Genomic DNA, 12,630 nt, shown 5'->3' with positions numbered 1-12,630 from the left:
TACTGCTCTAGTTTTGTGTCTGTGCTGTGGAATAATACTTCAAGTCGATGAGATTCATCAGGTTTTTTCCCCTTTCTCTTTTCTTCTTATTCTTCTCTTTTTACAAAAAAAAACCCAAACAAAAACAGATCACATAAAGATATGTTCTAAGGGAGGCAAAGGGGTGGGAATGAAAGTAGCAGTGTTGTGATGATTGTCATATATATGCTGTCAGTGCATTATGTTATGTCATTGAAATGTGAATAACTGACAGTTGGTTCTGGTCTGCCATAAGCGATAAAAGCGGGTGTATTTTTTGTTGTTGTTTTGTTCTGGGTTTTACAATATGGATTATGTATCAAAAGTCCATTGAGTCTTGGAAAAAAAGCACACCTGCTTTTATCCCTAGGTTTTTAGTCTAGGTTTTACAAAATGGATGATGTATCAGAAGCCCTTGCTTTTGTGTAGAGTTGGTTTTGTTGTTCTTGAACCCAGGGTCAAGGCTTTCTCAAGTTTGTGGACGCCATTGTGGAGAAGACACTACGCAGTACGGTGGTCATGACAGCAGCGAGAGGTCGCGGCAAGTCAGCAGCCCTGGGACTGGCCATGTCTGCTTCTGTGGGCTTTGGGTAAATCCGTGTTTGGTGTGGTTTAACATTTGATTAGGGCTTTTTATTAAAGTAAATTTTTTTTCTTTAATCTGTTATTATTTGGTTAGAATAGTGTAGCTTTTTAAAGAACATCTGAGCAACGGAATGATTGGAGAAACATGATCACCAGTGTCTGTCGCAGATTTGGCCCTTAATGATGGTGATTTGGTTGAAGTCCTCGACTCAAGCTTTGTTGTAAACATTGTAGAATGAAAGTGGGGATTATGAACTGTGTAAGCTTTTTGATAGAACTGAAGAGTTGCTCTCCCTCAGGAAAGCTTTTACATGTTATTATTTAAGCGTTGTCAAACACTTCTGCTGGCGTTCTGTCACAGTTAGGCTCAGCATAAGATGTGCTTGCTCATTATCAACAATAATATTAACTCTTTCCGGACATAGTTTTTTTTTGGTCTCGACATAATTAACTTGTGGCTCGATTTGGCTATGCAAGTGTTGCACAAAATGACTTCATAGAAGCATAACCATCACTCAAAACGTAAAATATGATTTATCAAATTGAAGGAAATTGAATGAGGAATACATCCCAGTATGAAACAATTTAGAACTTAAGTATGCATTACAAGGGTTAGAAATGGCGATGGTAATGAGAAAAATATATTTTGACTGAAAAAATTACTTTCACCAAACATGTGAAAGCAAATCAGCAGAGCTTTCTTATCATATACAGGCCAAGAGCGTAATCCATAAATTTCTGAATGCGCAGTTTTTTATTTGAAAACAATATTCCAATTTTTGTTTGAGTTATGATATTTATACTGAGTCCGGTTACATCGGTTTGTTGATGCAAGACCACAAGAACTAATTCACTCGTTTTTCCCCAAACCCACGCTTTGACAAAGTGAAACTAGATGTTTTCGTTTCCTAAATCCTTTCTGAGTTTTTCAATAACAATAAAAAGTAATTATAAATGACGGTTTGTGTTAAAACTAAACAATACTGAGGCACCCTATCACAGGCGATATATCGACGATACATCGGCAAGGGGTGTGAACTTGCGCCGATATATCGGCGATACGTCCGGAAAGAGTTAAATATATTACACATTTGTGTGTAATGCTACAGTCCAGAATGGCTGACATAAGTTTGTGACCTATCTGAGTATCTGGTCTTAACAGCATGTACCTGATCCAATGCTTGATGAAGGTAGTAATGTACAATATATTGATTATTTGAATGGATAGCTTCCCAGAAATAACCTGAGTCTGATCTATCACGTTTGAAATGTAGATTCAAGAATGAATGGTAATCTGGATTTCAATGATATCATTTTTTTCCCTGTCTTTAGATACTCCAACATATTTGTCACGGCACCTAGTCCTGAGAACTTGAAGACTCTGTTTGATTTCATCTTCAAAGGTTTTGATGCTTTAGACTATCAGGTACGTTATGTGCTCTCTGGGGCTGTGTGCTTCATTTGTCTGTTGACAAAAATTCCGTACCCTTTGATGGTATATTTCAATTTAAACTGTGACAATGTTTTATTTAATAATGGATATGCCCTGGTTGAGAGGTCAAATACTTGCAATTAAAAAGTTGTAAGTTTGATTTCTGGCTCAGTTTAATAAAATGTTGTGTCCCAAGGAAAGGTACGTTACGCTTTATAATTGTTAGTGCCTTTGAACTTCTGTTTGCCTGTAAGAAATTACATTTTATGAAAATAGGTATGAATAACTCCTGTTCTTTTATTTTCCAGAGGTTTTCAATAACCTGTTTTACCTTTATTACTTGTTCAGGAACACATTGACTACGAGATCATTCAGTCGACGAATCCTGACTTCAACAAGGCTGTCGTCAGAGTGAACATTTTCCGTGACCACAGGCAGACCATACAGGTGATCTCACTTTTCGTTTCTAGATTTTATTGAGGTTTTCTGATTCAGATATATTTTTTTTTTCATTTTTTTGTCTCTATGAATATGCTTTTTCTTACGGCATGTTGAATATTTGAATATTTCACGGATATGGACAATTCCTGCAAATACATAAGTTAGACCTGCATGTTTGCCGACAATCGTCTGAAATCCGACAATCGTGACCTGACTCGCGAGCCAGCTGATGCTATCGCTAGGCCCACCTGTTTTAGTCAATGTGTGTAGTGCGAGGCCTGGCCGACTGCCAGCGCCCCCTTTTTCTCCCGTCGGCTTTGTCGGCACTTTCGTTTTCGTGTCGACCGCGACTGCAGACGTCGGCGTTTCCGACATAATTGTCGGAACCTGAGTAGAAATGCGAATACGAAAAAGGACGACAACCTAAATTATCTACTTTCAGTTTCGTGCTCGAGCGGCCATTTTGAATTTCGTTTGTTGACTAATTCATCTTTCAGATCAGGTGGATTCATTCAAGTCCGACTCACCTGTTCTAATAGAATCTAGATCTAGATTAATAGATCATTATAGATCTCAATGGAGGATTCATATTCCAATTCTAGTGTAGTGGCGTCGGTAGCCTAGTGGTTAGGCTACTGGACTCGTAATCGTGAGATTGCGAGTTCGGGGGTTCGAGCCTCAGCTCGGTCCGACGTTGTGTCCTTGGGAAAGGCACTTTACACTAACTTCCCACTTGGCTCGGTCCTATCGGAGACGGACGTTAAATTAGGAGGTCCCGCCTCTTAAATAACCTAATAGTGTTGATAGGGACGTTAAACTCATACCATTTCACCATTTTCAATTCTATTGTGTCTAACCCTATCATAGGTTGTGCTGTATTAATGTTGGTAAAAGCATTTCATCAGGTGCGTGAATTATTTATTTATTTAGAATCTATCTAGACTCAGCTGAGTCCTTCTGTTCGGAATCGGATGCAGATTTCTAGATCTAGTTCAAGGCCTATTCCTATTCACTTGTTCTACAAGATCTAGATCTAGATTTATTTAGATTACTAGATCTAGATCTGTATGGAGGATTCATATTCCAGTTCTATTGTGTTATTGTATCAAACCCTATTATTATATTATAGCAATGTAGATGTAGGCCATATTATGCTCCTTGTTTGTTTTGGAGTGTGTTTTTTTTATTTTTTCATTTTGGACTTGTGCTGGCCTTTTTACATGAGGCCGTTGCAGGTTCTTTTTTAGGATAGGCCTAGGGGTAGGGTTAGGGTTAGGTCTCTTCTTTATTGTGGTTGTTGGGGTGGTCGCTCGTTACTCGGAAATCTTTCCTTATGACACCCACAAAAGGGGGGGGGGGGGTCGCGCTAAATCTTCAGACAATCTGGTTGAGGCTCACATGCAGGTCTGATAAGTATTTTTAATGTATATATAAAGACATGCATTAGCAGTTTGCCTAGCAAAAATGATAGTCAGTGTGATTCGGCTATCAAAACTCTTTTATATGATTCCCTTGCAGTATATTCACCCGTCAGACGCTCACAAACTTGGCCAGGCTGAGCTGGTGTGTATTGACGAAGCCGCCGCCATCCCTTTGCCTCTGGTGAAAAATTTGCTGGGTCCATATTTGGTGTTCATGTCCTCAACAGTCAACGGGTGAGTACCAAGGGGGTCTCGCTGAGCTGGGATGTGGATGTCTATGTAGTGAGGGCTGCTGTCCATGAAATTGTTGTTACTAATTACTAATATTGAAAATTCAAGAACTCATTCCACAGTGCTTCCACTCTTCCGTATTTTTACGGAAATCCGTACTTTCTGCTACTTCCGTACTTGTTCCTCCATCATCATCAACTCCCTCCGTAAAAATCTGCGACAGCGTAGGACTACCGAAATTCCGTAAAAAAAGATCCGTACTCGCCTTCGTATGTCTTGTATAAGTTACGGATATTTACGGTAATTCTCTCGGCAATAGTTTATGCTATAGAAACCTGCCAGATTGCGCATTTCCTGCAATCGGCCATTATTCTACTCTGCCCCATGCATTCATTGCAGGCTTATCGGCAGTACTTTTTTTACCTGCAGATTGATCAAAATCTGGCGAACTTTTTGTGCCACTTTCCTCCTTTCTACCATTCCCTCATTCCGTCTGTCTATCTTCGGATTGTTGCCGCGGCTGGAAGAATCTGTGCGTTGATCAAGTATATTGACATGTGATCTAAGACAGAAAATTACTGTCAGAAAGAATTTTTTTTGCAAATTTATTGTCTAGATTCTAGATCTAGAGAAATTATCATTGCGAAGATTCGGACGAGCGACAGTCGTTCTAACCCTTACACAACTACATGTAAACTGCGCTGGCAAGACTAAGATACGGCCGTTGTCGTTGCTTTAGTCTGAACACATTATGAGGGATAAGAGATTTGTTGGTACATTTGGTCGGTCGGCCCCCGTCGTTATCCTAGAAGTAGAATGACTGTTTCTCATCCGAATATTTTGTTTGAACGTGCAGTTAGTCGGACCTGTTAGTAAAATTGTTTCAATCGCGCATACGCATCACGTGACATGACATCTCCGTGTGAGTTCTGCGTGTCTGGGACCGTCCGTTGACGGGGTCAACCTAAGTTCATGTATTTCGGGACTTATTGGTTGGGGGGGGGGGGGGGGGGGGAAGGGTAGAGACTTTTGGACTAGGAGTGCTTAACGTGATGCTTCAGGATTTACAAAAAATAATTATAACACGCACGCAAAGACACACAGAGAGCATATAGGCCGAGTAATTTATGGACACCCATGGAAAATTTAAAAGTCAGCTTTGGCAGTCACCTTGGTGATTTGCTGTTGATCCCGATTTTTTTCACCAAATCCCGATTTTTCTCTCCCTGAGATCCTAATTTTGAGGCTTCATAGAATGGCAGGTCTGGTAACTGTATTGTGAAGGTATGGCCTACATATATCTATTCATTATTCCCAGGTTTGCCTTCTGTCAGTATCAAAGGTGCGATGACAAATTAATTGAATTATAGTAGCAATGGAAGGGGAACCTGCTTTTAAACATTGCCAGCAATGGAAAGATATATTGGTGAAGAAATTAAAGAAGACAAAATCTGGGTGAAAAAATAGGTAGTATGGGTTGTTGGCAATCTCTTCAAACAGGCTCCCAAATGCCATTTTCAACCCTCTAAAAGTACTAAATTTCAATTTCTTCGGGGGCTCCGCCCCCTGAACCCCCGCCCCCTGAACCCCCGCCGGGACTCTGTCCCTGGACCCTACTGGGGCCGCACCCAGACCCCCAGCAGAATTTTCCTTACTTTTCAGCTTCAGCTGGTGGAAGCACTGATTCCAGATAGGTCAGCAGGGTAGGACCAGTCCTTTTATGAAAACTAATTTTATGATTGTGAAGTTTGGAGCTTTTTAGCCTACAGGTACAGTGCTCACCTGGCATAGACTTTCGTAGTTGGTTTGGTTCCAGGTTTTGGCTGACCTGACAGGTTGGAGAACTGTTACTTTTTTCTGATCCTAGGTTATGTAGACCTGCATGTTTGCTGACAATCGTCTGAAATCCGACAATCGCGACCCGACCCGCGAACCGGCCGATGCTATCGCTAGGCCCACCTGTATCAGTCAATGTGCGTAGTGCGAGGCCTGGCCGACTGCCAGCGACCCCTTTTTTCCCCGTCGGCTTCGTCGGCACTTTCGTTTTCGTGCTGACCGCCGACGCGCGCACCGCCGACTGCCGACGTCGGCGTTTCCGACATAATTGTCGGAACCTAAGTAGAAATGCGAATACGGAAAAGGACGACAACCTAAATTATCTACTTTCAGTTTCGTGCTCGAGCGGCCGAATTTCGTTTGTTGACTAATTCAATTGTTCAGATCGTGTGGATTCATTCAAGTCCGACTCTCTTGTTCTAATAGAATCTAGATCTAGATCTAGATTTATATAGATCATTATAGACCTCAATGGAGGATTCATATTCCAATTCTATTGTGTCAAACCCTATCATAGGTTGTGCTGTAATATTAATATTGGTAAAAATAAGCATTTCATTAGGTGCGTGAATTATTTATTTATTTAGATCTAGATTTAGATCTAGATCTAGAATCTAGACTCAACTGAGTCCCTCTGTTCGGAATCGGATGCGGATTTCTAGTTCAAGGCCTATTCCTATTCACTTGTTCTACAAGATCTAGATCTAGATCAAACCCTATAGCAATGCAGATGTAAGCCATAGATCTAGATCTATGCTCCTTGTTTGTTTTGGCTTTGGAGTGTGGTATTTTAATTAGATCTAGATCTAGATCTATTTTTTTTTCATTTAGGACTTGTTTTGGACTTTTTACATGAGGCCCGTTGCAGGTTCTTTTTGGGGGTAGAGTTAGGGTTAGGTCTCTTCTTTATTGTGTTTGTTGGGGTGGTCGCTGGCTACTCGGATGTCCTTCCTTATGACACCCACAAATGCTTTTTTTTGGGGGGGGGAGGGGGGGGAGTTGCACAAAATTTTCAGACAATCTGGTTGAGGCTCACATGCAGGTCTAGTTATGGCCACCTTGAAAAAGATCTGTAAACCTGTCAATTACACGTGGCCAGTAATGAGTTTATCTGACACTGGATAGAATTGGAGAACAATTTATTGATCTCCACAAAGGGAAATTTGCCATGGCACGGTAAACTGCACATAAGCAGTCATCGACACACACTCTCCCGTACACAATAGAGCTGGATCCTGCTCGCCAGATCTGAGAGTGGCGATTCGCAATTCAGTCGGCTTCAAAGAATTGGGAGTACGGGAGCGCTCGTGGAACACTAAGTGTTGGGCTCGTTGTATGCGTGAAATGGAACAGTGTCTTATGAACGCCACTTCGCGAGTCCCACTCTTGTTGCCCCGCCATCCTCTTCCCCTCCTCTCCCCCCCCCCCCCCCCATCCTTCGTTGTGCTGCTCTACTAACCTCAATTAGCGATCTTTCGCTAAAACAATGGCTCCATAAAATTCCTTCTGTCTGTTGGTTGGAACCCTTTTATTTTGTTTTAATAGGGAGTTTGGACTATGCCATCTTTTGTAAAATAAAGGGAGCCATACTAAGTGTTCCGTTCTTGCGCTCGTGACTCGACGTGTGGCCCAGCAGTAGGTTACAAACAAGCGACAAGGTGGCGACAACGACAGGGAGTGAATCGGGAATCGGAAGGCGATACTGTTCCGCGTTCCGCTGAAGTGAATCGCGAATCGCGTTCTGCAGGAAGAGTGGCGATTCAGTTCCGTTCTCGCGCTCGTGACCCAGCTCTAATACACAGACGCACACACAGGAATAAACATTGGAAGGACATATAAAATTATGTTCTCCTGTCCACAGCTACGAGGGCACGGGCCGGTCTCTGTCCCTCAAACTGGTGCAGCAGCTCCGCCAGCAGGTGTCCACCTACGGGGGCAGCGTGAAGGAGGCCAGGCTTGCTGCCAACATGGCCAAGCAAGGAGTGGACAGCTCAGCCTCTGGTGAGTGTGTGGTTTGAGTTTTGTGCCATTTTTCAACTCATTTAGGTCATAAAAGAAAAGGAAGCCTCCATTCTGACATCCCTGTTTGAAAGAGCAAGTTAGAGAAAGATACATGATATATGTTACCTATGGCGACTTGGATTGATTCTTGCAGAGCGTAGTTCAATTCTGTATCTTTGCAGTTCTGTTAGGACAGAAATATTTTCTGAAGTGTGTTTTTAAAAAAATAGTTGCACAAAGATAACGATAGGAAAACATGAGTTTACATACCCATTTGTCAAATGTTAACAAATGTTTGTTAGATGTTTCCATTCCCCATTCATGTTCGCCAAATTATAGAAGACTTTTTACTCTCCATAGGTGCCAAAATCACAGTAAAACTTGACTGTGTTTTCTTCTTATTTTCTCAGGGCGAGTTTTGCACGAAGTTGAGCTGAAGGAGTCCATCAGGTACGCGAGTGGGGACCCGGTGGAGGCGTGGCTCAATCGACTGTTGTGTCTGGACGCCAGCTCTGTGCCAAGGTCTATCACTGGCTGCCCGCTGCCTGCCTCGTGTAACTTGTACTATGTGAACAGGGACACTCTCTTCTCCTACCACCCAGCCTCGGAGAAATTTCTGCACCGCATCATGGCGCTCTATGTCTCTTCACACTACAAGGTTAGTCTGTTAACCTGTCAGTTGCTGTACGGATTATATTGGTCCCTTCCCTCACATGTTGGTCTATGTTAGAAGTACTCCAGATTTTTTTAGTTACATGAAAGGAACTGTCCCTAAAAGATAATTTCAATCATAGCCTCAAATTTAACAATGAGACAAGATTACCCCCCCATCTAAGTTGAACTATCTTTACCCTTCTGCGCTCTTGACTCATGCCTCTTTGTACTTACTTACTACCCATTATGCCATCTGGCGTTTAGGTCAGCAACAAAGGATCTCCAGCTCTGTCTGTTTTGGGCCATCTTGGTCAGCGTTCCCCACGAATGATTCCAGGACTTCATTTCAGACTCTACTGTGCGTCTCCGGGTTACTTTGGGTCTTGCCCCTTTTGCGACATCCTTCGGGTGTCCAGTGGAGGGCAGTCTTCACAGTCTGGTTCTCTTCTCAGAACATGCCCAATCCATCTCCATCTTCTCCTTTTTATTATGGTGGTCATGTCCTCTTGCTTACATTTACGTAACAGATCTGTGTTGGAGATCTTGTCGGATCAGAAGATTCTGAGGATTTGGCGTAAGCTGGTTGTATGAAAGGAAGATAGCTTGGCACGGTCATGATCAGTCATCCTCCAGCATTCAGCTCCATATAGGAGTGTTGATAGTACACAGCTGTTATACAGCTTTAACTTGGTCTGTATACTAAATTGTCCTGACTTCCAGATGTAGATCATGCCTCTGTGTACAGATCTTGTCTGTTCATGATGTCTTCCTTTGTGCTGCAGTCAGTTTTGATTATGCTGCCTAGGTAGGTAAATGTGTCTGTGTTGTTCACCCTAATCAGCGTTGGAGAGCCTACATTCAGTGTCATCACTTCTGTCTTCTTCTGGCTTATTTTTAACCCAATCTGGCGTCCGTATTTGTGGAGTTGGTTTGTTTTTTCCTGCATGTGCTGGTTGGTATGGGAGGGTACTGCAAGGTCGTCGGCAAAGTCAAGATCCTCAAGGGTGGAGAAGAGGGTCCACCTTATGCCTCTTGATGTATACTCTGTTGTTTTCCTCATGCCCTAGTCAATGGCCAGGTTGAACAGGATTCATGCCTCTCTGTGCTGTGGTATTAATCTAGCTGCTGACCACGGGGCCAAGGCTGAAACAGTAAATTCTGTTCCTATGGAGTCTTATTTATGGTGCAAAATTGTATATATTCTATTCTTCTATGTCCCTGTGTTAAAAAAAAAAAAAAGGTTGTGGTGCACTTATTCAATATCTCCTGTCTCTTTATTTTTTTTTCCACTCAAGCGAATCTCCAGTCCTAAACACATTACACCCTAACTTGCCCGGGACCGCCCGTGCCGACCTAGCGTCTTTAGAAACGAAGTCTCGCCTTGACGAGACTCTGGGGCAGAGATTTTGATTTGCATAGTTATTGCAAAAAGTTTCTTCTTTCGTTTGATACCGAAACGGAATTTTTCGGGCCTGTAGTTTTAGTATCAGAGCCGATAAAAGTGCGATCGCGTTACCAACACTTCGCAGGTGTCTTGACTTGTTGAAAAGCAACGCGATTGAGTTCGAAAAAGGAAATAACAATGGATTTGAGCAAAAACAAGCATAGGACAAATCAGATGACTCATATTTTGATGAAAACGTAGCAAGTGTTTGGGGCGATTCAGATTGATCAGACGTAGATAATTTAGGATTTAGATCCAGGTCCCGACCGCAAGGCTGAAAGTGAGAGTGATGGGTCGAACACCCCGATTGAACTTAAGTTCAGACATTTCCAACAGTTTGCGCATACATAAAGTTATATTTTTCTGAAACTACATTCATTATTCGTTTTAACTTATTTTTTCAGGATTTTTGAAATTTGTTTAGTATTTTTTAAATATGTATTTTTTTAAAGGCTTGTATTCATGGGAGGTGGGTTCCTTCCCCTTGCTTAGGATCTAGCAATGGACTTCCCGTCCAGGCCCTTAAGGTGTAATGTGTTAAGGGGAGGAGCGACCCTTGATTTTGCCGATTTTGGGTGGGTTAACATAGTGAATTTTCACATTAATTGTCGTTTTTCGCAAAATGTCATTTTTTTGTCTACTCCTCTCTTAGTTTTCATCCTTTTGACATGAAACTTTCAGGAAACATAAATGGCAAGGCTGCCATCAATGTAACCGAGAGATATTTGCGAAAAAATAACACTTTTCCATTGGCAAGCGATTATGCAAACGACATTTAGAAAAGGCTTTTTTCACTTTGGGAAAATTCTCTTTTTTTTTTCTTTTACACTTATTGAAAAAAACTTGCTGTTGCGCTGATAGGGTCTCGTTTAGGTATACTCTCACCAAATAAGAAAGCCGTAGGGATTTAAAATTCATTTTTTATTTTCAAGATTGCGGCCGTTTCCATAGCAATCGCTGTAGCTATACCAAAATAACATTGCATATCAAAAGATTTCACTATGCCTAACTTATATTTGTACTTAGATTTGATCTCGTGCAACAAACATAGAAAATGGTTTCAAGGGTCGCTCCTCCCGTGAAATATTAGAAGTTCTAGGATGTGATGATGCTTTTTCTCCTCAGAACTCGCCCAATGACTTGCAGCTTCTGTCTGACGCCCCCGCCCATCACATCTTTGTCCTGCTGGGTCCTGTGCAGTCAGCCAACACAGAACTACCAGAGGTGCTGTGTGTGCTGCAGGTATGTACACCATCTTGTTGACATTTTTTTGAGTGTCCTCTTTCACTCATCACGAGTAGGTTGGGGGGGGGGGGGGGGGGGATGATGATGGACCCTTTGCACACCGACAAAAGATGCAGTCCCTCTAATGATGGAATCATGAACATCTGTGAGTGAGAGTAATGAATGAGGGGGGAAAAGAGTATGTTCACGTATGTAAGAGAGAGAGAGAAGGGGGGGGGGGGATATATAAAGTGTGTATGTAAGAGAAAAAGTAGGCTTATAAATGTATATATGTGTGTCTGTCAGAAAGCTCAGTTGTGACCATGCCTGTTTTCTACTGTCAAGTTTCGGATATGTCAAAAGCTGATACGGACTGGTTTTATTCTGACTTTGGATCCCTTGTCCTTTGAACACTTTGCATCCTGTTAGCAACTCATGGCCCATGATGAGTACATTATTTGGAATATATACAGAGTGGAAAGCGAAAGTATTAATTTACAGTTGTTAAGCCTTTCTTGTTTTAGTTTTATGGCTTTTTTCTTCTCCAAGGTTTCTCTAGAGGGAGAGATCTCCAAGTCAACCATCATGAACAGTCTGCAGCGAGGTCAGCGGGGGTCAGGTGATCTCATCCCGTGGACTCTCTCTCAACAGGTTGGGTGTTCTGTTCATGTCTTGTCTGTTTGACCATCTTAATGATGATGATAATAAACTGCATTTTTACATGAACATATCCTTGCTTGAAAGTAGACACTAAGGGCTTTAATATTTTTTTAACGTTTATGAAAAATCAAAATAAAGCTGATGTGGGAAAATTCATTTCTAGTTATTTCTGATGGATGAATGTTTTTAAGTTGGTTAGGCTATTTAGTTGTAAAGTTTAGTGAACATTTAAAAAAATGTTGTATCCTTGCTGTAAAAAAAATTAAGTACTATGTTTTTTGTTTCGCTTTGCTTGTTTTGTTGGTTTTTTAAATTCTTATGTAAAGTAAAATTCTAATATTAACTTAATGGGGGTTATGCAGGACTATGGTGGGGTTGGCCCAATTTTGAGTCTCCAACAGGCAATTTTAAAACTGTTGTGTGGACAGTTTTTCTTGGCTCACTGTTCACTGTTCTTGGTCTTATTAAGGCCTATTGTTAAGTCAGAGACTCTGTCTCTTCAGTATACAGAGGGTGCTAAAAGTGGGGTAAATTCGTTCACACCTCAGCAGAATTTTGGATTATGGACTGCTCCTTTTTTCTTCCTCCACAATCCAAAGGTTAAAAGTACATAGACCCAAACCATTTGTTTCACATACCTTGTATATATATATATTCTCTCTCTCTCTCTCTCTCTCTCTCTC

The 12,630-nt window shown here is 41.6% G+C and overlaps 1 protein-coding gene across 1 annotated transcript in view; it reads left to right on the top strand.

Annotated features, from left to right (window-relative positions):
- The window catches only part of LOC101849912 (RNA cytidine acetyltransferase), a 40,964-nt gene that overhangs the window by 9,155 nt on the left and 19,179 nt on the right, over window positions 1-12,630 (top strand). The window contains exons 8-15 of the mRNA XM_005093568.3: window positions 475-608; window positions 1,936-2,029; window positions 2,384-2,482; window positions 3,995-4,131; window positions 7,826-7,965; window positions 8,376-8,623; window positions 11,189-11,305; window positions 11,837-11,938. Coding sequence (XP_005093625.1) covers window positions 475-608; window positions 1,936-2,029; window positions 2,384-2,482; window positions 3,995-4,131; window positions 7,826-7,965; window positions 8,376-8,623; window positions 11,189-11,305; window positions 11,837-11,938 — 1,071 coding nt within the window. The remainder of the gene's footprint in view (window positions 1-474; window positions 609-1,935; window positions 2,030-2,383; window positions 2,483-3,994; window positions 4,132-7,825; window positions 7,966-8,375; window positions 8,624-11,188; window positions 11,306-11,836; window positions 11,939-12,630) is intronic.

Source organism: Aplysia californica, unplaced genomic scaffold, assembly GCF_000002075.1.
Source record: "Aplysia californica isolate F4 #8 unplaced genomic scaffold, AplCal3.0 scaffold00066, whole genome shotgun sequence".
In the NCBI taxonomy this organism is placed as follows: domain Eukaryota; kingdom Metazoa; phylum Mollusca; class Gastropoda; order Aplysiida; family Aplysiidae; genus Aplysia; species Aplysia californica.
Note: the sequence above shows the minus strand (reverse complement) of the source record. Positions and strands in the feature narration are given on the sequence as shown.